Source organism: Protopterus annectens, chromosome 6.part1, assembly GCF_019279795.1.
Source record: "Protopterus annectens isolate FY-2018-M chromosome 6.part1, PAN1.0, whole genome shotgun sequence".
Lineage (NCBI taxonomy): Eukaryota > Metazoa > Chordata > Ceratodontiformes > Protopteridae > Protopterus > Protopterus annectens.
In genome coordinates this window covers 275,690,964-275,718,598 of record NC_056738.1, presented here as the reverse complement: position 1 = coordinate 275,718,598, position 27,635 = coordinate 275,690,964, and the positions used below count along the sequence as shown (strand labels likewise).

Below are 27,635 nucleotides of genomic sequence, written 5' to 3'. Positions count from 1 at the left end.
CCGCCAGAATCAACTTCGACCTCCTGTCCTTTAGGGCCCTGGGGTTGAAGACTGCACAAATAGTGCTCCCTGAGAAGAGGTGGTCAACCCCAAGGCAGATAACATACCGAGTGTGGCCATCTGCTGGGGATAGCTTATGGCCATACTCGGTGCATTTAGAGAAGAAGGTTTTTGGGGCCTCAGACATAGTCTGAATAAAAAAAACACAAGGCCCAACACACACGCCTTCACACACACGGGGGCAGGGGAGGAAATTAAACTACACTAAAGTTAACAAGTTAACAAATTTTAGAACTAAAAATTCTAACTAGGGGGCAACACACAACAGCAATTTAGCTACAAGAAAAAAAGGGTAGATAATAAGGATTTTTTCCTCACTAGACGACTAACTCCCACACCTGGAACTCGTTCTAAGCTGCTGATTCAACCGCGGCAAATGAGATCTGAGATCAGAGTGGGATGGCAGGGGATTATGGGTAAGGGAGACGAGCTTGGAGCTCGGATCTTAGCTGTTTAAAGCTGCCGGCTCAGATCTGATATGGATCCGATACCCACAGGTTGATGAACAAATGAAGTTAACTACTTCAGATCTGTTGTTTCTTTGAGTAAGTGGATTGTACCTCTAAATCATTCTCTGCAATGCCAGCAACTTTTTACCTATGTCTTTTTCTCCCCATTACTTGCCAACAATCTGCTCTCCTGTGACCAAACAAGGGCATCCATTCCACATTGGTGGTAGACAGTCATGAGAGGCCATCATCCAGATACCCAACAGGGTTTTACTGCTTGTTGTGTCTCTCTTTTACCCCATGCAGCAGTCCAATAAGTATGTGATCCCATATGTTGTTCCCAATGGTTCGCATGCACTCCCAAGTGCAGGGTTAATTGCATTTACTATGCACTGCATGTGACTGCCAAAAATGCTGCCTGAAACTTTAACTGCTTCCATGTGGTGCACAGGTGCAGCATGAGACAGCACTGGCTACTCACTTACACGTTACGCAGCCACCTCTTACAGGTTCAGGGTCATTGACTGATCTTGTGTTGTACGGGCCTCAGTAAAGGTTTTATTTTTCTATGTGCCATGAAGCCAAGTCTAATGTCAAAACTTAGATTTTATCTCGGGCCCAAACAGAAGGTCTCCTGTAAAGGCAGCATTAAGTAGTCCTTGGTGACGTTTCTATAGGAAACCAAGCATCTGCAGCCACAAATGCTTCTATAAAGATACAAAAGAAACAGTACACCTACACTGTGTATCCTCAATGTCATAAATCTATAACAGCCACCATGTTTGTCACTGACATCTTAAGAGTAATGTGCATCTTCTAGGTCATAAATTTATAACAGCCATTATGTTAGTCACTGACAACTTAACATGATGCCTGTTAGTTTCAACCTGCTCTCCTTGTTACAAATTGTTCCACTAAGAAGCAACACCTGCTTAAAAAGGTGTCCTGAATATCTCACTATGAAATCTCTCTAAGCGATCAGCTATCGTAAGCCCTAAGTGTTAGGACTGAAGAAAGTACAGTCTTTTCTGCAGGTGGTTCAACCTGCAGACCTCTGTCCGGGAACTGCCAGTCAGGTCTTCTGGTATTTTCTTAAGGGCCTAAGTAAAAACTGACACTTAACCTGGTATCTAAAGTGCTTTGTCAAAAATGAAAACACTTTCATTGCAAATATTTATGAACAATTCTGCACTTTCAAAACACCTTTGGAATTCACTTCCTGACAAGCAACAAAGGGGAATTACCTGAATTTCTGACAACAGAAAGACTAGATACTCAAGCAAACTCTGTTCTGCAGTCCTCTGAACAATATACTCAAATACCCAGTATCCTCCTAAATGACCTAAACAGGGTAAAGGACTGGTCCTCCAGAGGACACAGCTGCATATTTAGAGAATGTTACATTCTTAATGGCACTGGAGGACTACTGGATACAGAAGCACCAGGTGACATCATCACCTCTTTTTTCATCCCCTTTTTCCCGCACTAAAATTTCTCAACATATATGGATCTTCTATGTATTCTAAGAATGTGGTCTCCTGACCTGTATTTTCAGCTGACAGCCTAACAATTAATGGCTTTGACACGCTTACTCTACAAATGGACAAGGATTTTAGCTCATCCAGAAAAAAGTGTTTGCTGATGAAGCCTTCAGTGATGGTTTTGATGAAGACTACCTGGATGGTTCCAGGCAAACATGAACCATGTCCACTGACTGCTCCAAAGGAGCAAAGAACCACCACTAAACTACAGCTGAAGTCAGCAAGTAAAATGCAACAGCTGGAAACTCTAAAGGAGGGACATGACCCATGAAACCATCCCTTTAGACCTCCCACTAGAGTGAGAAGAGAAGTGAGTAAAAAAAAAAATCTACTGACAGTGGAAAGGTTTTATCTCTGGGGTGCTCTAGTCCTGTAGACACAAGCTACCAGCTTCAGAGGTTCCCCCTCTCCAGTGAGATGAAATGAAAGTGAGAGTGTGGCCTCAACAGTGTGGTCACAGAATGACACCTCAACCCACGACCCAAATGTTCCCAAGAGAAAAGAAGCCATACAATAACTTATGAAAACCCAATAAAAACCTGTGATCTCCAATGCCAGGAAGAGGCTGATGCAGAACCCCATTAGAGGGGATGGCTTCAGCAGCAAGAGGGAAGGCTACAGGTTCAGTGGACCCTGACAAACTTGGGAATCTGTGTATCACTTAAAAAGTGGGTACAATAAAGTGGGGGAACAACCAAGAAGCACAGGCCTCAAGGCCCCCAGCAAATGGATTGGTCCTAAACCCAGGCAAAATACTCAAATGAAGCTAACACTAGAAAGGGAAGCAGGTAGCTGGGATGGATAAATGTCACCTGAAAACAGAAGACCTCTTGCTGGGAAGAGGGCTCCACAGCTACAGGGAGCCGTCCTAAGGGACAGTTGCTTCCATAATGAAGATAGATCCCTATACATCGCCTTAATTAAGCAATTTTAAGCAGGTCAGCTTTGCCTCAGCACTCTGAATACAGAATAAAAAGACATTCCAGTTTAAGCAGATTATTATTTTTTTATTTTATTTAACCAGGAAACTCCGACTTGGAACGAAGCTAATTTTCAGCAGAGGCCTGAGGAGAAAAACTCCAGATGCATGTATTTGTAACGTGGGAGGAAACTGGAGTTCCCAGAGAAAACCCACACAAATGCAGAGAGGGCATGCAGACTCCACATACAAGCCACTCCAGCTGAGAATCGAACTGGAGAACTTCTTGCTGTGAGGCGACAATGCTACCGTTGCACCACTGCACAGTCCGCAGATTACTGAAAGCAAGTAGCTGTTCAAGGCTTCCCCTCTTGCAGAGAAGGATACAACCCACTCTCAGCCCTAGAGGAATCACAATCCCCTCTACTGGGATGGAGAAGAGAAGGTCGGTGCTACAAAGATTCCGCACATCACTGGTGAAAAAAATCCTTTGCCCACAGGAATGAGAGCAGTGATCTTGGATCAAGGAAGCACAATGGCAATTCTCACCTTCTCTCAAGGAAAGAAGCATCCTCTGCCACTCAATTAGTAAAGGGAAAGAAGAACAGGAAAGAGGATGAGGTAATCTGATAAGCATATAGAAAAAAACACCAAAAATCAAAATAAAATAAAATAAAACACACATCCACCAGCACTTCACCAGACTATCTTCTTTATTTCGTAAGCGATCTGGTACCTCGGCCTTTCGCCTTCACGGATCACAAAGCTTACATTTTGCAGTCCGCTTAAATAGTCATTCAATTTAATTAATTACAATTAATTAACACAGGCAACTTGCATTCAAGAATTAATTCTTTGCCAAAATTTAAAGTGATATAGTGCAAATATCATACATTAAACACACTATTCCATCCCTTAAATATAATACAAAAATAAAAATGTTAAAAACATTAATATTCCTAATATTTATTATAGAATGCTGAATATTCTAACTACTAATTTATATGGCTAGTTCTTGATTTAAACCAAAAGGTTTCAAGGTTTTAAATTTTATTATCATTCTAGTTTCTAATTCAAGTAATGTATTAATATAATCACCACCTCTATTAAGATAGGGCTTACCCAATACACAGAATTTTAAACTATTAGGGGAACCTCCATGTTTAATAAGGAAAGGATATAAAAAATCATGGCGAAGTTAGCCCTGTTGCCCAACATTTCCTCATTAAACATGGAGGTTCCCCTAATAGTTTAAAATTCACACACACACACACACACACACACACACACACACACACACACACACAAACGCACACAAACTACAGGTAACTTTTAAACAGAAATCTAACCTTCTCCAAAGCCCCCTGGCTGATTGTCTGTGTAGGCAGCATTAGTGTAGCATCTCCTGAGTGTACACCAGCATCTTCAACATGCTCTGTGATAGCATGGGTTAGGACCTGTAAGTGAAACAGCACAACATATTACCATCTGCATGTTTAATTCACATTTACTATCTCAAAAGTGATAAAACTCTGTAAAAACACATCATACAGGTAAACAGCGTCCGGCGACTAAAAAGTGTTTGAATTTATTTGTTTTTTTCTTTCTGCTGCCTTTTTTTCTTATATCTCCCTATGTTAAATAGGCAGCAAGTGCAAAGAAGTTTCCTTACAAACTTGCATAAACATTCAGAATAAAGCTGTCTTTGTTGCACAGGAGGATAAAGCTGCAACACAGAAGAGCCAGTACTGACTAGAGACTCGCGTGCTGGAGAAAATGACAGGGCAGAGTGGGAAAGGTTAGCCAGTGCCAATTTGCCTAACCTGGGGGTAAGGAGGATGTTCCTCACACTTTAATACTGACACCTAGTGGAGGATGAGTGCACAGCATGCATCATATGAGTAAGCACTTTGCCAAGCTGTAGTTAGTTTCACAGTAGCATTCATTTCATGTGTGGAAGTACACACAAGCTTCAAGAAAGACATAGTATAACTTCATTTCGGTGGGCATGAACATCATCCACTAAGGGATACGTTTAAGCTACAAATGGAAAAATCTGCTGATGGCTTTCAAAATTATAGCAGCTCCTTAACTGGTTCTTGTCTAGTAGAATGAACAGGTACAATTTGTGGTGTGCAGTAGTGGAAGAGCTCCGCACGTACTGCAAATGCAGGGCCAAACCAAATCAGGAACCACGCACAAATGGCCAGCATTCAGGTGTAAAAGGCAAAGAAGACTCAAAATTAAGCCATATAGTAGGCAATTCAAGGTTTAATTCTCCATACCCGTTTCGGCATAACAGTCTTCATCAGTGGAATACCATAAAACAGTTGATGTCATGGGTGAGTGAAATGAATAACTAAGCTCCTCTGGTTTGGCACCCCTAACTCTTATGAATTGGGATGGTGTGTAAAGGTCTGACAGTTCTGGGTTACAGTACTTAAAAGGAAATGGGCCTTGGTTAATCATACTAAAAATATAGAGGTTAATAAACCTTTGGAAATGCATGGCTAGGCTTATGAAGATCCTCACAGATCGACATCCTGGTATATAACTATAAAACTAAAAAATATACAGAACATTTTGCACAAAGAAAAGATCAGGCCAAGAACTAGAGTGACAAACATTTGATCCAAGGAAGCTGACAACTGTACAGTGTATGACATGCTAAAGTACAAGGCCTCATCTGTTTAGTTTTGAGGACAGACAAAACTGGAACAGGTGAAGTAGCACAGGCAGGGTACTCAGTATATCCATGACCTCTACTAATCCAGCAGAAAGCACATTCTTCAACAAGGACATTTAAGTGGAAGTGGACAGAAAACCTTATCAGAACCAGAAGGCAAAGTATGCTGCATAAGAATCTTAAGTAGCCACATCTTAGACAAGAAAATTGTAGTTTATTCTGAAGAGAAGTGATTGAAGGAAGATTCTCACTTTAACTGTCAAACTAGGCAATCACTTAGAATTTATCAGTATTTCATCAAGTGAAGAAAAGACATAAAGCAGACTCTGTATTCATACCCTATAATTATCCACATAGACTCCATTCATCAGAAGGGAGGATGTAGCTCTTCTAGAACACTTCAGAATGCCTGCAGAATGATGGGAAAGTAGTGATATCAGAAGTTTAGAAAGAGATGTAGAGTTCTCCTACAAATGAATAATGGCCATCTTCACCTGATGCTAGCTGTGAAATCACATCTACTCAATTTAAACTGGGGCACTGTTTATGTGTCACTGCTGTTGTCCGGTGGATGTTTTGTGAATTTTTCAAGTTATTAAAATGCTCCCCTATCCCATCAACTGCCTTCACTTTGATGCTGACAGGTGCATGCATCTAAAAGCCTGACTTGCCCCTTTTCCAATCAGTTCTTCATCACTATTTTTTTTAATGCTTTCTCACTGTTTTGTTGTACGTTTTAGCTCTAAGTTTTCCAGAGCAAGTTATTCCAATAACGTCACCATTATTTTCTCAGTTTCACTCTCCCAGTGTTGACTGGTGCGTTTTGCTGCTTAGTATTTCTCACGATAAAAGTAATTTACACCATTGTATTTTAAAGAGGAATGCTCAATTAACAGTGCTTTAACACCTCTTGTCCTTTAAGAGGGTATAGGATAGTATTATTATAGAAGAGTTATCTTGGCACATGTGTTTTCTTTTCTTGTGACTGTTAGTTTATATCACAAACAATAGAGAAGCATTCATCAGAGTTATGTTTTTCTCATTCCATTTATTTCCTGCTGCTTGTATAGTAGAGTACAGCTAAACTATATTCGTTATAAATGTATGAAGGTTTCACTCTCTTCTCTTTAAAAAATATTAGCCTTTATGTACATTTTACCTTACTTGGATTTTAATTATTGCTTTTCGCATGTAATGCCAGTTTTATTTAGTAAATGTGCTTGTAGGTGAAACAATGCCCCACGGGTAATCATAGTGTTTATTGTCTTGACCTAGGCTATTGAGCAGAAATCTGTCTATTTAGCTTCTTTAAATGCCATCTTCATTTATTGTTGAGCTAAGTCCATCCACAACAGGAAGGAGGAGACTGAAGGCTCACACTTCTTATTCTTCTCATGAGGAAAAAAGGAAGCACTACAGAATGTCCTGTTCATTAGAGGATTAATAAAAGAAGTGACACCATCACTCCCATTTGGATCATGATAGGCCCTATCATAGAGAAAGATGGTTCCAGCTGTTGTTTAGACCATGGCACGTTGGGCAGCTTCTTGATGTCAGACATGCACTTCAGGAACTTTTACTATGAAGCGTTGAACGCAAAAAAACCCAGAGGAACACTGAAAACTGATGCACAAAATACAGAAGGGTGAAAAAGTAAAGTGTATTTTTTTTTTTTTGCTAGGTGGCAAGCCCTTTTGCACTTCCATGATGTGGGGAGAGCAGCCCCCTTCGCCTTCACTAAAATTATATATACTAACTTCATGGTTACACCAAGGAGAAATCTCCAGTAAGGGAATCACTAATCACTGCCAGTGCACACAGAAATTGTACCAGAATTGATTTCCTGTGGAAAACAGTGACTGGCATTCTGTTTCTCAGCATCTTCTGCTTTAGGCTTTTGACACTCTGGGAAATTCACCTCAGCCACATATACATATAACCTTTAGAAATCTAACTTCAAATACTTTTTTCCAGTTGGTATTATTTGGCTTTTCCTTTTCTGTGCTCCTGACCTTAATGCAAATTTGTGCATATCTACTGCACTTGAGAGGGGGCTTTTGCCTTCCACTGAAACATGTTGTTGAGCCACATACCAGAACAGAAGTATCCTTACAGACTGCACTCACCAGTTCTTTTCCTGCTGCTCGCTTAGTTGTTTCTTGACCCTATATGAATATTTCCTGCATTTAGCTCATAGAAATGTTGATATTCAAAGAGTTCTTCTGGTCACCAGACACTGAGCCAAGACCATAATGTGCAGTATTTGTACAGTCTGGGAGAAGTGTACAACATGATGGAGTCTCATAAGTGCAAGAATTTCAATCCATCTACTTGATGTATGATCAATAATTGGAAGTCTGTCTCATCTTCTACAGGATGGCAGTATTGGAGAATAATGCTTGATGGGTGGCAGGAGTACTATTTGTATGTTCTTGGGTAACAGCAAGAATGAAGAGAAAAGGTAAGGGATCAGGAGGCCATACCCTCACAAACACCTCTTCCAACTAAACAGACTCTTAAAACAGTGTCTTCTGTTTGGTACCATTGTGGTTGCCTTCAGCAAGGGATTGAGTTCATACCTTGAGGGGGAGTCATAAAGGCATCCACATGCATCAGTCCTAGGGATATACAACTTACTGACCCATACTCATAGAACCAGGGCAGTATTGTGACTGGTTTGTTGATGCAAAACAAGCCATTCATATCCCCAGTGACGTTTTAGTGGTATAACATTTGCTTGAGGAGTCTGCAGTTCTTATGTAATCCCCCTTAAGTCAAAGCAGGCTCACCAATGTTAAGAAAACTCCCATGGCCCCACTCATGCCCAACGGTCACACAGATTTCACAGTAACATTGGGCATACATGTACTGTTCTGCAACTTTCTTCTTCCTAGAAAGAAAAAAAATAAGACTGACTTTCTTTCATTACTGATTATTGCTGATCAGGCTAGCCTGCCTCTGTAATGTATTTTATAATTATTTTTTTTATCCCACTGTTGACCTGTGGCTCTGTGCTTGCATCCAATAGTCTTAGCTTCCTAGCTTCCATGCCTTTACAGGCTACTTGCTGTGACTCACACCAAAAGATTCTCCCTACCAGGATGGAACCATATGCATAGAGTTTCCAGGCCTTGCTAGGATTTAGGGATTGCACCTGCTAGCACTATAGAGCAGGACTGGCCAAGTGAGCACTGTCAGACTACAGCCAGTGAGGGATTTTTTCTGGCCCAATCACTCAATGTGTATACATGTTCATTGCATATGATGGGCAAGCTTTAAAAGTACACCATTAAGGGCATGTCTGACTGGCCACAGCAAGTACTTTTCCACAGATACCCTGCCCCCTCCAACACACCAACAAACCTTAGCTGTGAGTTTTTTTTTTATCCATTAATTAAGCACTTGATGTTATTTGTGACATCATAATTAATTAAGCCTTTACATTGGCTGCCTGGTCTAACAGTTTGTATTTAAATACAATGCAGTGTTTCATGTATTTTTAGTCTGAAGAAGGTGGAGTATTTTCTCCAATGAAAGCGCTTGCTTTATTGGAATAAAGTGTGCGTTGGAGTGTTCCTGTAGCCTGCTTGCATCATTTTACTTTAACGAGAAAGGTGTTTGGCCTCAAACAATGTATCTGTTAACATGCCACCTGAAACAATGTACCTGTTAACATGCCACACCATAACATCCACAGGAAATCCTAGCCTTGCCTTGCTCTGCCTCTATATGTACAACTTGCTGGGTAACGAATATCAGTGTTGTATTCAGTTAACGTTGCTTTCAGCAAAAACAAATGGTTAGTACCTAGCTCAAGAAACTTTTCTAGCTCTGTATGATTCTGTTACAATACATAGATACAGTACAAAACAGAAAATATGCTGAAGAGGCACAGCAAATAACTTTTCTCTCACTTACTTTTCCATTCTTGGCAACAGCATCCATTTCCACTTCTCTGGCACCTTCCACAAACTTAGTGATGACAACAGGATGTTCCTGGAAAGATAACAGCAGCTGTAATTCATAAATTAGGCATCATATGCAAAAATACATTATCATAGGGTGTAGAACAATTCCCATAAACCTGCATGGGAAATGCTTGCACTGCAGTTTATTTAGGCAATCAAAAATTAATGAAACATCATATGAGAAAATCACATACTAATAGAAGTAACAACAGTTATGAATGCCTTGTTTATAGCTAAGCTTTTGTCATGTGCAAAGAAGAGTTATTATGCTACTTTTTATGCATTTTTCTATTCCCACAGAACTGCACCTAGTGGCTCCAAAACCTGCATCAATTCATTTCCTAAGGGATGGGAAGTGGGCATTCCTATGAATCCCAATCATCTCTCAAATTCCCTTGTGAGAATCAGATGGTAAGAAGCCAGCCAGCTTGCACATCCTATGGAGATGCCAACCCCATCCCTCTGGAAGCACCCCCCCCCCCCAACATCCCTGGCAGTTCTTTTGATGTCTACCATTGCTGTTTCCCAAGGAGAAATGCATCTCTGCATGCTGAGTTCAACTTGGCTTGTAAGTGCAAATATACTAAACGCATGCTCAATAGGCTCAAAATCCACTTGGTGTAACAGCTAATGCTCACACTGGTTGTCATCTATGTGGGGAGCAGGAACCATCTCCCTCCCCCAGGATGGGGAAAATGGCCATTCATACCCAACCTCCCCAGCCAGCTCCTACAGGGGCCTGAGCCGGTAATCAAACAGGGTCACCTGCACCATAGTCTTGGCATTTTCCTTTTATTATACAGAAATGGCTTCCAATTTTTTTTTTTTTTTTTTTTATTAATATGCCATCTTTTCATGCTGTTAATGCAATGTATGGAGCATCAGAAGTATGTACTTCTGAATAACGGGCAAAGCAGAAATAGATATTGGAAGGCCTCCTGTATCTTACATATTAGACATACGTTTATTAGATTTTCCAACAATTTATGGTGATCTTCCATTCCTAAGTTTCATTCAGATTTTGACAAATTTTAGTAGCTCTTGAATAAAATGTTTCCTTTCCCCCTATATAATATTACATCTTAATATCAAACCTTGAAAACATTTTAACTGATTAAGAAAGCCACAGTCTGAACATAAAAACTTGTAAATGGAAAGTATCCTGTTTTGACATTTGAAATATGTGTGTACCAAGTTAGAAAAAATACCATGGTTTTGAATTTTGTCAAAAACATAAATAATTTTCCAAATTATTTTGATACTATAACAATCACAAAAAAGATGTCGTTGGGATCTTTCTTTCATAGTCTAAAAGTAGGTTTAATATAAAGACCATAAGTTTCCAATTTATCTAGATGATAAAACTATTATAATGTATCACAAAGCAAATGCAGGTAAATCTGGAAATGAAATATATAATTTTCCATGTATTTTCCCAAGTAATGATAGTATTTTTCTTACACGTATTCTGATCAAGTCTTAAGACATTTGTAGTTTAGTTAGGCTTTAACCATCAATAAAATTACGGGACAGAATGTTTAGGGAGCAACAAAAATAAACATTTTTTAGTTTTGTTTAATATTTCAGTATCTGTATATATAAACAAGAAATTTTAGTACTGCAGTTTTACAAAGACTGATCACCAGAGTTTGGGGTAGGTCCAAACTCCATGAAATTGCTAAATCATTGATGGATAATAAGCAACCAATATGAGAAAACCTGAACGATTTTCTAAACTTTGTAAAACAGGGATGCAATTACATGTGTGTTATGAAGTGGTACTGGTATTATTTATAAGTGGTTGTCTTTAATTAAATTATTTAAACTTTGAGATCTGACATTAATTTTTGGAATTTCCCCACTCAACCTATCACTCTATCACCCTAGCAGAACTAACCAAAAGGGTGCCTGGTGAAGAGGAGTCAATGGTCAACCAGAGGCAGTAAAAAAATATATATATATTTAGAAGCTATTCATCCAAGAGTACCTATCCCTGAGCTGAAGCAAATTCAGAGAAACAGATTCCATCAGGTGATCTGGTAATACCTATCCCTGAGCTGAAGCAAATTCAGAGAAACATATTCCATCGCGTAAACTGGTAGAGTATTCAAAACAGGACTATGAATTCAGTGATGTTCAAGGTAATCCTTCCAACAGACATTGTAGGTGGAGCCAAGGAATGCAGTTCTGTCTGCCATGTGTCTGCAACGTGCTTTCTTAATCTTCAAAACTGTGTTTAGATTAGAGAACAAGGAGGAGGCTTGAGGTGTTGCACAGCCACTCATCCGTGGTCAGAGTATGATTCTGTTTCTGTTTTGGAGACCTTCAATCAGATTCTAAGTAGCCTACTCAAACAGGACATCACTACAGTATGGGGCATCCAAAATGACAAGTGCACACAAAGCAAAACTATTCAACAAAGGCACATCTTTGAGCCTTGTCACACAAGGAAATATTGTCAGCTTAGCTATCTAGAATTTTGAATATAATTATATATCATTTGTGAATATTAATATGATTTACAGTGAAGTGTGACAGAGGGAGATACTGCCAGCACAGCTGTCTGGAATTTTGTAAGTGGTTGTGTGTCATTTGTGAATATCAATATGATTCATATGCTTGTATTACAAATGTATTAGAACTGCATGTCATATAAGATGGTTTGTACAGACCTGTGCTGAATAGATATGTTGTAGAATAAAGATGTATCCACAGTGTACCCTACTGGAAAAGAACAGAAATGTATATAAACTATCGTAACTGTGTAAATGTATATGTTTTAACATTGGGAACTGGCACATAGAAGGTTAACTTTCAAAACTTCAGAAAAATAGTTTAAATTAAATTATTTTATAACCACATAATAAAAGAGATGTTATCTTTCAGTTTCAGTGCAACAGGAGACATCATGTCTAGAACTAGAACTTTTTTGTATTGGCTTTAAGTATGGAGGAATGTAAATTATTTTACAGCGTCCACCATTTGCCAAAAGGTCTATGTGGTTTCATAGGTAGATGCTAAAATCAATGGTTGTGAGACTGGGAACTGATTCTCAGATGACAAAAAGTGATGTCATGCTGCCAGCTACCCCAGCAGTAATATTTGAAATATTAATGTAAGAACTCTCTGAGCGAGAGAGGAGACTGGGCATTTTTGTATTTTGTCTTTCACATGACAACATCAGCTGGAAAACCCACTCACCACATCTGTCTTGCCTTGCTATGAGTAAGTAAGTCTATGGTACAGTAATTTCTCTTAGATACAGTTAGGAATATAGTAAAGTATAGCTTAGATGTTTTCTTTATTAGGTTGGTACAAGGCTATCAGCCCTAGGGCCTATACAAGCCTAGCCATAACAATTCCCTGGCTATTTCTTCCCACACTATTTACTTCCCTGGACCCCTGTCTATCACGGCGACTGACATGATCCCGAGGTGAATTTCCTTTCTCCCATCCAATCGTCAAGGTTCCTTTTAAAGAGGGCCAAAGAGACACTCTGCTTGACACGTATAGGCAATCTATTCCAGAGTCCGGGGAGTCTTTGGGTCAGGAACCTATCCCTCCAGCATGTTTTGTTTATTGTGATGACAAGGTTTAGATCCCTGGAGCGTGTGGCTCTGAGGGATTGGGATTTCTTTAAGTGTAGCATGTCCAACAGCTCTGGGTTTGACATGGCCTTGTATGTTAAGCAGAGATCGCCTCTGAGTAGACAATATGCGACAAAGTATAGCTGGAGTATTTTAAGGCGGTCAGCGTAGGGCATCTGCTTTAGGCCTGTGATTCTTTTAGTGAGGTATTTCTGCGGCCTTTCCAGTTGTTGCAGATGTCTTGAGAGGTACATATGAAACGGGGCGTTGTATTCTATAATGGGTCTAATGAGGGATGAGTACAGTGGGACAATGACCTCCTTTTTTCTGGATGAAAAGCCCTTAGTGATGAGGTGTGCCACATAGAAGGATTTCCTGACTGTTGTGGCGATGTGGTTATCGAAGGTGAGACCACTGTCCACCTGTGTCCCTAAGTCTCTTATCACACTTTTGGTGTTTAGTGTACTGCCACATATATGGTAATTCATGGATACATGTTTTTTCCCCAAAGGGGATAACTATACATTTCTTGGCATTGAGCTTGAGCCCATGGGTCTGGCACAAAGCATCTGTTTCTGTAAGGCCCTTTTGTAGAGTATCCACATCATTTGGGGATTAAATAATGGCTCCCAGTTTGCAGTCATCTGCGAACTTTGTTATCCAGAGTCCCTTAGTGTTGGCCTGTACTTCAGAGAAGTAGATGCCAAATAAGAGCGGTCCCAGGACTGATCCCTGAGGTACTCCACTTGTCACTTGTCTGGAGGTGGATTTGGAGTCGGCTACTTTTACAGTGTGGGTTCTATCAGTAAGCCAGTTAGCAGCCCATTGGGTGATGTAGGGATTAATGCCCAGCTTAGTAAGTTTATCTATGATTCCAGAGTGGGGGGATGGTGTCAAAGGCCTTGGCAAGGTCTAGATAGGCTGTGTGGACCACCTTACCCTTGTCCTTTGCTCTAGAGACTGATTCGAAGAAGTCAATCAGGTTCAGGAGACATGATCGGCCCTTCACGAACCCAAACTGGGTGGGGTCCAGTGTTTGAAGGTTGCCAATGTCTTTCTTTACAAGTTCCATTAATATATGCTCCATGGCCTTGCAGATAAGGCTGGTCAGACTGATGGGACGTTAGTTTCCGGGATCCAAGGTGGATCCCCCCTTGTGGAGTGGGATAACTGTAGCTCTGCGCCACTCAGTGGGCACGAAACCTGAGGTGAGGCTATGATTAAACATGACACTTAGGTGAGGTGCCAGTTCATATTGTAGTTCATGTAGTACACAGCCCGGGATGTCATCTGGTCCCATGGATGCTGTATTCTTAGCTTTGGAGAGTGCGTTTTTTACCTGTATGGCCGTTATTACCGGAATATGGCAATCTTCCGGTATTGAGATGGGCCATTTAGGGGGGTGAGAGGGGACTGAAGTTGGCACTGAATCGATCTGCCAGGATATTGGCAATATCCTTGGGATCAGTATATTTAATGCCATTCTGTTTTAGCTCAGAGCAGATCTGAGCATTGTCATTTAGATTCTTGACATAGTTATAGAATGCCTTGTGGTTGTCTTTGGAATCTTTGGCAATTTTATTTTCGTAACTAGCTTTGAAGGATTTTATGAGGGATCTCAGTTTCTTACTGAGGCTGATAAGGAAGTTTTTTGCATCCTGGGATTTTCCTCTTTTCTGCAGCAGTTTCTTCCTTTTGTTGAAAAGTTTGTTTATGGCAGGGGACCACCACATTGGCTTCCTTTTTTTGGACGAGAGCATCTTGGTTCTATTTGGGATGGCACGATTCATGCATGAGTGGATGTTCTCATACAGTGCCTTAGTGCAGGATTCAGTAGTTGAACTTTCAGTTCTCGTCTGCATGGGTGTCATGAAGTTTGTCACTTCTGACTTGAGTAGCATGAAGTTGGTTTTGGAGAAGTTTTTTATGGAGGTTTCCTTACTGGGGGGGTGGGGGTGGGATGTGGATGTTAAGGGTGATTAGCTTATGGTCAGACCTGACTAACGAGGGGGTGACCATAGGTGTGGAGCATCGATTTCCCATGTTGGTAATGACCAGGTCTAGGATATTGAAGCCCCTGGTGGGACTATGGATTAGTTGATCCAAGGAGTTGGAATTTATGAATTCCAAGAACCGTTGGGCAAAGGTGTTGGTACATGAGTAGTTTTCCCCGTTAATGGCTGGGTAGTTAAAATCACCCAGTATTAGGGTTTTTGGTTCTATCTTAATATTTTCCAGTATGTTTAGAAAGGTGTAGTGAGAATCTCTGGGTATGGTGGGGGATCTGTAGCAAGCTACAGTTTGGATTGCAGTCTTACCTAGTGTTAGTTGCACCTGGAGAATTTCAGACGCATTGTGTTGGGTAACTAGCCTGGTGGTGTAAATATCCTTGGTGAATATTGACACTCCTCCACCTTTAGTGTTTCGGTCCTGCTTTGGTGGCCGAAAAGTGTGGTAAGAGTTGTAGCCTAGTATTGCAGGGGTGCTCTCTGGAGCCTTGAACCAGGTCTCAGTTACTGCACAGATATCAATGTTCTCCATTTTTAGGAGTGCCTTGAGAGTGTTCATTTTGAGGTTTAGACGTCTAGCATTGAGTAGCATTACCTTCAGATTTTGCATGCTTGTACCTGTTATGGTGGTGGTTTTGTCCATTGAACTTTGCCTAAAAAAGGCACTATAGGGGTGGCAAGAGCCTTAGCCAGTAACCTAAATCCCCAGGGGCGACAGGTGCAGACCATCTCTGGCAAAGCATTGTGGTCTGTCAATCATGCCGCCCCAGGCAGACAGATACTGGATCCCCTATGAATTACACCAGAAGCTTAGCCAATTGTTGAAGTCAATCATTTTGTCCTTATATTGTGGTATCATTCTGGGCGAAGTCAGGATGCTACTCAGGGCTAGGGTCATACCTGCCTGGGCCACATGATCCGAGAACTCTTCCATGTCTCTTTTCATGTAGTCCAGGGAGGTACATCTCAAGTCATTCACTCCAACATGGACAATGACAGAGTCATATTTGTACTTGGTGTGGAGTGACTTGAGTGCATGCGTTATGTGGCGGATCCTGGCACCCGACAGGCAGCTGACTGTAATTTTCTCCTTGTTCAACCTGGTGAGAGGGACATCAGTGTGCCAGACTATAGAGTCAGCTATGACTAAAGTGTTAGGTATATTGTTTTGCCTTAGAGGCTGTTGCTGGGTGGCACACTGGTGTTGTGAACTATGCAACACTTTGGTTGTGATTGGTGTTTGCATTTCAGCTTCAGTGGTCCTTGTTGCTTGGGCAGGTTACAGTTAAGGGCCTCTGCATATGTGGATTTAGCGTTGCTATATGTGGGTGTTGGTGGTGTGGGTTTAGAAGGGCTATGTGTTGCTTGAGGTGTAGTGTGGGTGTTAACCTTCTCCTCTTGACTGTCTAGCACAATCTTGGGTGGAGAGAGCTTTGCTTCCATTTTGGCTATGTAAGTGCATCTCTCACAGTTTGTAGTGTTGGGTGGTAGGAGGAGAGGGTTGTATGGGTACGTGAGGCAATTGTTTACTGAGTATTTTCTTGTTATCATTTATTATTAAATATATTTAAACCTTTCAACTGTGGCTGATATTTGTGAGACATACTTTAAGATCTCAGAGTACTTGCCTATCTATTTGTTGACACTGTGCAGGCCACTCCTATTAGCCTTGCTCTTCTGTCTATTTGGTGACACTGTGCAGGCCACTCCTAATAGACTTGCTCTTGGTCAAACTACCATTTGGATTAATAGTAACATTACACAGTAATATTGGAAACCCTTTGTTAAGGGCCTTAAAGTAGCTGATAAGGAGTGGCTGGTGGCAGTGAAGACTACCTTATAGTCTGGGCAGAAGGGGGTATAGCTAGTAAACCTGTGCCAGCCTTTCCCAGGTGTGTGTGTGTGTGTGTGTGTGTGTGTGTGTGTGTGTGTGTGTGTGTGTGTGTGTGTGTGTGTGTAAATCAAACCTCAAAGTGTGTGTGTGTCAGCTACTTGGGCAGGGACACGAAGCACTGGTTGGACAGAGAGGATGCTGGAGGTGTTGGCTTGGCCACTCAGCTGAGATCTCAACCAGATTAGCTGTGCCAGTGGAGAGTCTTACTGGGGATCTGGAGAAAGCGGAAAAAAATGGCCACAAACTGACTGTGGTCTCTGTGTGCTCTTAAGGGAAATTGCACTTTACTGTGTGTGTACTTGTCATTTTCCTAGTGTGTACGTCTCCCACCGCTGCCAGTGGTGAGGATTAAGGCTCCTTAATTACTGGGGCCAGTGGCGGGGCATCACAAGCCTGTTGCTCCCTCCACAGAATCAGTGGTGTCAACATTAAAGTGGGCACTGGAGAAGTTATGGCAAGTGTCTTCTCCAAAGCCTCTTCATTCCTCAAATTAAGGATGATTTACAGACTTTGAAATCCTGGTGTCCACAAGGAAGGACTGGACCTGAGATAAGAAAAGTAAAAAAACTAAAACACCTCACCTCTAAAATAACAGAGAGAAAAAAACATTCTTACCCATCTCATCCAAAGCCTTCTGCATCTTACTATGTGGTAAAGGCGGAAAGGTGTTATGGTTTGTGGAATCTATATTTGACTAAAAAAAATCACATATGAAACTGCTCGAGATACTTAATCAGGATGTCATTCCAGTTCATCAGCAGCTTACAGAGGAAGTCCATCTTCTCCTTCTTAGGAGAAAAAGGAGCTTCAGGACTGCTAAAATGGCACCCTTCAAGTTTCAGTGGAGGGTAGATCCAAGAATCTTTACCTCTGTTTTTCCCTAGCTAGTATTGCAAGCATTTCTGTGGTAAAGGTACAGAGTTGAAAGGCTAGACTGTTGTGGATTTCATAAATTGGGATTCTCACCAAAAGAAAGTACCTCTAAAAGGGAACTACAGAGAGGGAATGTCTCCTTATACTTCCCTTCCCAATATACTAAAGGACACAGAAATCTTCCCTATCTTTAGTTTCAGGAGGAGAAGGCCTGGGCTCACTCTATATATGTAAATAGTAGTTCTATTTCTTCTTTGCCTTAGCTCATATACAAAGCCATATTTGCCTGCTATTCATTGGTCTGACAAAAAAGAAATTTAAGAAGAGACTGTGAGAGCATCACCGAGACATACACAAGGGGCAATCCATGTGAGTTAGCCAAGAACAGTCATACACCCAATGTTCAAAAGTGGGAAGATGGGTAGTAGCACACCTGGATGTACCTCCCACGCAGCTGCAAGGGTGCATCACTGCTATTCCTCTCATTGTCTGATGGTGCTGGGTGCAATACTGTCCCCACATTAATCCAAGTGGCAGTTCATGACTCAAGATGAATGCAAGGCCACTTTGTGAACAGACCTAAAAGAAAGAGACTCTTACTGCAATATGACCTCTGGATCCTTTACTTTCACCAGATGCCCTTCTCCTGTGAGCTGGAATTAAGTAATGGATCCTCATGCCGGTCTTACATCAAGTAACCAACGCAGCCTCTGGCTTCCTTGAGGAAATGCACGCTGTAAACTATTCTCTGTATCTCGTCTGTCTAGTTGTGCTGAATCAGTGGCTCTTAAAGCAGTGCATCATACTAGGTAATCATTTGCTATGTCGAGACTCGTCAGTGTGAGTTCTTGAATAGATAGATTGACTGAAAATGCAGAGTTACATACTCATCATGTCCCATAAAAGTACAGGGGAAGTAGGTAAATTGCAATGCTGGCCATGCTATTACTAGTCTTCAACATGGATTGCATGTTATGCACTTATAAACCTATGCAAATATACACACACACACACGCACATATATATATATATATATATATATATATAGATATATAGATATATATATCTATATATATATATATATCTATATATATATATATATATATATATATATATATATATATATATATATATAAATCCCTTAAGGGGTACAACTAAAAGTGCAAAGAGAGAAGGGATGGTTCCCACAAACCAAAAAAGATAGATTCAGATAAGAAATCCAGGGCATTTTTTTAGACCCCCATCTCCTGCCAATACTGCTATTTACAGCCCTTTCCTGTACATTCCATTTGTCTACAGATATACTCCTCTGGTTTTATGCCATGCTATATATTCTGCATTTTATTTTCATGGAATGGTCCAGATTTTCAATGGGGTTCCATTTTTGCATATTTCCTGCAAGACAGCAGAAAAGAATGCTTAGATATACTCAAGGTCAAGCAGTATGCAAGAGCACAACTGTTTCAAAGTTTCAGGTTATGATTTGGATTGCATCCACTAATTAATTAACAAATACATTAACCTGCATCCTAGTAATCAGTACTGCAACCCCCCTACCACAGAGACAGTAAACTTTTTTTTTTGTTGTGAAATTAACAGCTCAGTTAATTCAAAGTAATTCTCAGCTAATTGTAAGAACAAAATTATTTAGTCCCACTGAAGAGACACAATGTATATGGATTGACATGAGAAAAAAAAGTTAGAAAAATGTTACATGGGGTTTTACCTGTGAGACTCTGGCTGCTTCCTCAAGAAATTTTTTCATCTCCTTCTCTTCATAAGCCACATTCATTGCTGAACCACTGTTGGGAAAAAGGACAGAAGTATATAATTAGAAAAAAAATGAGCGGAACTGAGTACAAGAGATCATTTCTTTATCTTTTACATCAGTGTAATCAATTTACAAAAGTACAGATTCGTTTGACTTCTAGGTTTCACTTAGGTAATCCTTCAATACATTTTCTGAGTAAACAAAGTCTGTTATCTTCCATTACTGAAAAAAGAAAGAAAAAAACAGGTACTTGAGACCTAAGGGCATAAATATGGAGCAGAACAAAGCCTCTTATTTAGTTGCTTACTCAGATCAATAAAACTCAGTGAAGCATGTTGTTTTGTTCTGCTTCTCTTTGAGTTAACTCTCATTTTTAAATCCGCTGTTATTTATGTTGCACCTAGCATCTCCTTCTGGCTGAAGTAAGGTGTGCTATGTCTGTAATCATTCAGTGAGCATCGTATTTTAATCAGCAGTCCCATTATTACCACCAAACGTGGCTTATATTGCATGATTATTTCTCACTGGAAGGAATATATTACTTTATGCACTTTTTGAGGTAAGCAATTCAGCCTAATAGTTGCGAAGTAAAGCTTTTGTATATCTGTCTTTTTCTTAACAGAGTGAAGTAACTAATCTTTCATGGATTCAAGCCACAAGACAAAGGCAATTTGTAACTTAGCTATATAATAGCTGAATAAGCAAAAAACGGATTTGGGGGGGTAACAAAAAAAGCTGATACAATGTTTCACAACATTCTTAATACTTGAATATAGAGGTGTGCAGCCATACTTCAACAGGCCAGCTAAGCCATCAGTCAAAGGCTCTTGGCTGGCAACTCACCTACAGTTCTGCATGCTATCTGGCATGGCAACTGCACTAAGCACTGATCTCCACCAGATCTGCAGAAGTGACCCTGCCATCTTGCAGCGCATCCCTGCACCCCCCCCCCCATGCAGCCAATGCCTTTTCATTCCTTTCACCCCCATCCTCCACCTCTGCCAGTTCATATAGATTCCACAGCGTGGGTCACCATCAGGACTTTCTTCTTCTGTGTCTTTGAAGCTTGCTACAATTAAATGTTTCTGGTGAAGAAATCTACGACAAACAAAAGACTATCAACTGCATTAATACTGTACGATAAAAACAGTGGAAGGAATTGCATATTCTTCCTAGATGGGCTTCTAATCATGTTATTATTTCATCTCTCTCTTATAATTTGCTGTTTCAGAGATAGACAAAGTAAAGAAGGCACTTCTTTCCATCCTCAAAAGTCAAAGGTCATGTCACCAGCTCAACTGGCTAAGAAGGATACAGCCCTGACTTTGACCCAGGAGATTCAGTTAGCAGCCTGACCCAGGAGATTCAGTTAGCAGCCTGGGCACCTGCCAAAGCTGATAGGGAGAATTGAGAAATGAAAAGCCTTAGCCCATTCATCTCCCTTCTGGGGGTGGGTTGGGAGCATGTGCCAGAGCATGGTGTACATGGCTGAATCCCTTGATGAAGTCTGGGGCTCACAATGGACTGCTGTCTACAAGGGGAAGGACTACAGGTAAGACTGGTTGTGCCTTACTAGGGGCTCTTGCACATCAACCACTTGAATGCATCAGACATGAGTAGGGGACAGTAGGACTTAAGTGTAAATCCCAATTCTCTCTCTGTGCAGATGATGGCTCCTAGTCCTGGCCCATCCAACTCTTACACAAGGAAATGCAGCTATCTGTAGCTTAAGAAGGCTCTCAACTTCATGGTGAACAATGGATCTTTAGGGTGACTAAGAGTTTAGGACTCAATGGTTTGAGGGAGCAGACAAAAAAAACAAAAGACACAAATCATGTCGCAGCATTAGTCAAGGTATTAATATGGGAGTGAGTGGTCACAGAAGCCCCTTGTTGGCCAAACTTGTACTGGCTAGTTTTGAAGTGAATGGTGACTATAAGGAGTTGTCTGTTGTTCAGCAGAGTAAACAGGTATTATAATGCAAAATAACACTGGACAGGATAGCTTACTTGCATGACAGAATGGGTGAAGGATCCCTCACAAGCACATCAGATATAAAGGGATGTATTAACAGTATAGTACGAGGCACTGTTATATGTGCAAGCAGCCATCTTTATCTAGTGGTACTAATACGGCACAAGATCCAGCACAAGACTGCCTAGCTGCCTAGGGGCTGTTGCTATCTGTGGGGCTCCCAGTATGGTTTCTCCCTATGTCTACTGTTATTATGCCAACATCGGAGCTAAATATTTACCAGAACTACATCTAGTATCACTTAATCTTAAAACAGAACTGGTAGTAAGTAGTTAAGTTGAAAGTAGATCTTTCTTACCTCAACACGTAAGAAGGTCTTAGTAAGCATGGATATCCCACTGAATCAGCAAATGCAAGAGCATCTTCCTATACAGAATAAAAAAACATCAGGAGGTGACTTCAAAGATGATTGTAAGGATATACATAATTAAAGAACAGGACGTGCTTTCATATGAATATACAATACAGTCTCTTGGCATCAGAAGATTAGCTTTTTTGGTTATAATAATATAAAATGAAAACTACACACTTCTGTATCATTTTATCTGGAATGGTTCATTAAAATTTAAAGAACACATGTTCTTATCCATTTTAAGGCATATTCTTATATTCTAAACTATCTGTAGCTTAAGTCAACTATTATTAATTATAACTAAATCACTATATATTCAAGATGTCAGACTTTTCTTTGGTGACCTCACTTGACAAAAGGGAGTGATTATTTTCATTGAACCAGATGGGCCTATTCCTAACAATTGTAAATGCCTTATATGCCACAGGTGGTCTAGTGACTGGAAATGCATTCATCACCGTTAAGAATGTACACAAAATGATGTGAACTTCATTAGACAGTAACAACAGGTGATGATCACTGTTATAGGGCATGTTAGCATACACAGGTACACAGTGTAGGTCAGGGCACCAACTCCTGTGTGGACCTTGGCGAATGACATGCCAGAAGGCATTCATCATGCCTAATGTTACAATCCAGGTGAGAGTAACAGCAGGACCTGTTCAAGGGTCAGCTACAAAATTTGATGTAGCAGATGTCACCAGTGAAATAACTGAGGCACAGAATATTATAGAAGCCTTCTAGTACCTTCAGAGATAGAAAAGTGGCAATAGAACAGTCTGCTACATTATGAAGAAAGTAAAGTACGGGCGGCACAGTGGTGCAGTGGTTAACGTTGTCGCCTCACAGCAAGAGGTTCTCCGGTTCGATTCTCGGCTGGGGTGCCTTCTGTGTGGAGTTTGCATGTTCTCCCTGTGTTCGCGTGGGTTTCCTCCGGGTACTCCGGTTTCCTCCCACATTCCAAAGACATGCATCTGGAGCGTTTCTCCCCGGGCCTCCGCTGAAAACAGGCTCTGTGGAACCTAGTCGGACATTCCCGGTCAACAAATGTTAAATAAATAAAATAAATAAAAATAAAATAATGTCTCCTTAAAGTAGGACAGCTCTGTCAGTTAGTGCAGAGGGTTGAGCTGTAGTTCCTGTGGTACTAGTCTGGCAGCATGGAAGACTATCTGGTGTTCCACGATTGTTAGTGCTGATGAAGTCCTGGTTCATTTAAGGATGAAGGCGTTTAACAACTTTTTGTGTAAAACTTTTTTATGGAATAAATTCTTCATTTTTTATAATACTATTGATAGACTAGTTATTTCAGTGTTACTGGCTCTTGGGCTATTTGCCATTGTTGTGAGAACATGGCCAACGACAATTGCATCAATCATCCATTTTTGTTTCTGTCATGGTCTTCTAAGGCATGAGAAATGCTGTCTTCTGTGTGTAGTCCTATTGGACAGTCAGCTCAGCCAATGCAGTCATACTCTTATATAACTCAGCTATCACTGCAGGAAAAGCAAGACAGTGTCACACTTAAGGGATTATTTTGGTCTCTGAGAGAGTTTTCTTCTACTTGAGTTGATTGTCTTCAGCTGAAAAATGAAGAAGTGAAATAGAACAAAAAAATCATAAAGATCCTCAAAAATAGGGTGGTTCCTTCCTCTTCAAGAGATCATCTACCAGGTCCTGTGAATGCTGGCCATGGATAACCTTACTCCTTAAGTTGGGTATGTAGGAGGGATGGTATGAATTCTTCCTTACAGGAGGACAGCTTCAGACAGGCAAACTTGTGAAGTCACATTACTAAGCATGTTGCCTTAGCTATGCTGTCAGTGTAGTTAAAATTAAAGCAGGCTACATGGTAGCCCATTGTGGAAGCAACAAGTAGTGTCGTAACAAGCTTGTTTTCCATTCACTACAGACTCAAGAAGGACTGAAAGCTTCTTCAGTACATAACCCGCAAGGGAAGAATAATATTTGGACAGGTGAGCCAAATACTTGAGGGTCCCAACTCTCAAAGTGACTAAGGAGAAAGCGTGTTTGCATTTTATTGTTCAGTGCTTTCAACTCCTTGTCATACAGGAAGGTTTCAAAATACTGTGACCCCTTAGTCCTTTGCTGGAGAAAAGAGCTAGAGGTCTGCTCGAGAAGAAAGAAATAGGGAGATAAAGACCAGTCTGTGGTGAAGTTCATGAGCCTTGTGTTTTCTTCAGAGGAAGAGACATCACCCATCAAACCTCTAGTGGAAAAAGAGTATACATTATCTTTATATGTTTTGCAGGTACTAGTTGCTAGATCTTCTGATTCTTCACAGAAGGGAAGGGAAACTACTACCCTAACTGACTTTCATAAGGGTTTTAGCCATGCATGGACAATATACGTGAGGTTGAGATTGCAATAGGTAAGCACAACATGTCAAGCAACAGAATGTTGTGTAAAAGGGAATGCCTCTAAATGACTGCTTAGGGAAATAAGAGGATTGCCGAAGGTGTGATGCTGGCATCAGGCCACATTCCCCTTAGGCTATGCCCACCAGACATCAAACAACTTCCTGAAGTATACAGCCCGACCTGTGGATCCTGGGGTGGAAATATTGAGTAGACTATCTTCAATCTGGGCAAGACCAGTAAAGATGCTTTAGCAGGAAATATGTTCTGTAGTACATACTGGCCATATTGACAACACCATATATACAGAAAGGAAATGATTAATGAAAGGATTCTAAGGGCAGTATTGAGGGCTGTTTAATGAAATGTCAGCACTTGTAATGTCACGTGAAGACAAGCCGAAATAAAAAAAATTTACCAAAACTACAGGAGAACAGCAAATCTCAAACATCGCTCTTCACCTTTAAACTTCTTTTTTGCAGTGAGGCAAGCTCACCCTGCATCCTCAAGATGGAAGACAAGCCCCCCACACACCCCATACTTAAATATAACAACTCAGGTTTTACCTCATATCATGCGTTCCGGCCCCAAAACCCGGACCACACCACAAAAGGAGGGGGTGTATCCATATTCATCAAGGATACCCACACCTCCAGGTTGGTGGCAACGCACGAAGCATCGGAAACCATCCAGGTGCAATTAACCATAGGCAAAACTGCTCTACAATTTGTAGCATGCTACAGGCCACCCTCTCAAACTCAGGAACCCCACACAGCCTTCCTGAAGACACTGGAGGGTATAAAAGTATCTCCAAACACCATTATATTGGGTGACTTCAACTACCCGAATATAGACTGGGAACATTACTCAAGCCCAAACCTTCTAGCCCAAAGGTTCCTGGAGTTCATAAATTCAAATGCCATGGAACAACTAGTCACCGTTCCCACAAGAGGAGAAAATATACTAGATCTCATCATCACAAACATGGGGACAAAATGCTCCACACCGGAAGTATATCCCTCATTGGTGAGATCAGATCATAAACTAATCTCACTGGATATCCACATCCCGCCCCCACCCCAAACAAAAAAGACCACAGTGAAGAACTTCTCTAAAGCAAACTTCACACTACTCAAGACTGGTGTGGTATCCTTCAAGGCCCCCGAGCCATTGGAAACCACAACCCAAGCTGCGTAAGCCCTTACAAATGCCTTCTACAAACACCTCCAGGACTGCATGGATCAGGCAATCCCTAATAAAACCAAGACTCTTTCCACCAAGGGCAAACGTCCAGTCTGGTGGACCCCAGCCATAAACAAACTCTACAATAAGAGGAGAAAGCTGTTACATGATAGAGCAAAATCCATAAAAGAGAAGACACCTTTGATCATTATTAGTAAAAAAAATACGAGCACTCATAAAATCATCCAAGGCCAACTTTGAGAGAAAAATTGCCATAGATTCAAAAGACAATCATAAGGCCTTCTTCAGCTATGTTAGAAACCTGGGTGGAAACTCCCAGATATGCTCAGAATTAGTCCAAAATGATACAAAAATCACTGAACCCACAGACATTGCCAACATACTGGCAGACGGGTTCAGTGCAAACTTCACCCCCCCCCCCAAAAGGAGAGATAACTATCCCAGCGGAGTGCAGCCTCCCAGACATCTCCAATGCGCAGGTGAAAGCTGCTCTCTCTAAAGCTAAAAACACAGCATCAATGGGACTAAACCCACACATAAGGCAGCTGTTTAATCTTAGCCTTACCACACGATACGTGCCCAAGGAGTGGCGTACGGCAACTGTGGTCCCACTCCACAAAGGCGGTGGCTCTACGGACCCTGGTAATTACCGCCCCATAAGCTTAACAAGCCTGGTCTGCAAAGCTATGGAGAGGATCATAATGGAGCTCATAAACAAAGATATAGGGGACTTGCAGACATTGGACCCGACCCAGTTTGGCTTTGTCAAGGGCAGATCATGCCTTTTGAACTTGGTCGACTTCTTCGAAACAGTCACCAAGGCCATTGATGAGGGAAAGGCAGTCCATACAGCCTACCTTGACCTTGCAAAAGCTTTCGACACAATACCCCACTTGGGTATTATAGAGAAACTTACCAGCTTAAATGTAAACCCATATGTCACAAGATGGGTTGCAAACTGGCTAAAGGACAGAACCCACAGGGTTAGATTAGCTGGCGCCATGTCAGACTCCAAGCCGGTCACAAGTGGTGTCCCACAGGGCTCAGTCCTTGGCCCCCTGTTGTTCGGCATTTACTTCTCAGAAGTACAGGCTAACATAGGAGGACTATGGCTGACAAAGTTTGCAGATGACTGCAAACTGGGAGCCATAGTGGAAAGTACATCGGACACAGATATCCTTCAGAGGGGTCTCACGGAAACTGATAGCTGGTGCCAGAGCCATGGCCTGAAGTTAAATGCCAAAAAATGTCTAGTCATACCCTTCGGGAAAAACAAGGTAACCCCAAGCTACCATATAGGTGGCAATCCACTAAGCACAGAAGAGGTTATCAGGGACCTGGGGACCCAGGTTGACAGTGGCCTTTCTTTTGACACTCACATTGCTAAAGTGGTTAGAAAAACCTTCTACATTGCCCACCTGATCATGAAGGGATTCACATCCAGATCAAGTGAGGTCATTGTTCCCCTGTCAGACCAATGATCGAGTACAATGCCCCATTCGGGATGTATCTCACCCGACACCTGCAGCAATTGGAGAGACCCCAAAAGTTCTTCACCAAAAGGATAAAGGGACTCCAAAATCTGTCATATGCTGCCAGACTGAAGAAACTCCAGCTCTATTCAGTCGCATACCGTCTGCTCAGAGGTGACCTGTGCCTGACATACAAGGCCATGTCCAACCCGGAATTAATGGACATGCTCCACCTCAAAAAATCCAAATCTACCAGATCCACTAGAGCAAGCGACTTAAACCTTAGCACGGATATAAATAGGACATGCTGGAGGGATAGATTTGTCACCCAGAGACTCCCTATGTTGTGGAATAAAATCCCTGTCCATGTGAGGCAGAGCACCTCGCTGGCTCTGTTCAAGAGAAATCTTGACCGGTGGATGGGAGATCGTAGGTTTAC

General features: G+C 41.3%; 1 protein-coding gene across 1 annotated transcript in view; it reads right to left on the bottom strand.

Annotated features, from left to right (window-relative positions):
• CPS1 (carbamoyl-phosphate synthase 1) overlaps positions 1-27,635 on the bottom strand; it is a 531,928-nt gene that overhangs the window by 75,561 nt on the left and 428,732 nt on the right. The window contains exons 27-30 of the mRNA XM_044075706.1: positions 22,090-22,157; positions 19,713-19,788; positions 9,574-9,651; positions 4,319-4,426 (exon numbers count right to left, since the gene is read on the bottom strand). Of these exons, the coding sequence (XP_043931641.1) occupies positions 4,319-4,426; positions 9,574-9,651; positions 19,713-19,788; positions 22,090-22,157 (330 nt within the window). The remainder of the gene's footprint in view (positions 1-4,318; positions 4,427-9,573; positions 9,652-19,712; positions 19,789-22,089; positions 22,158-27,635) is intronic.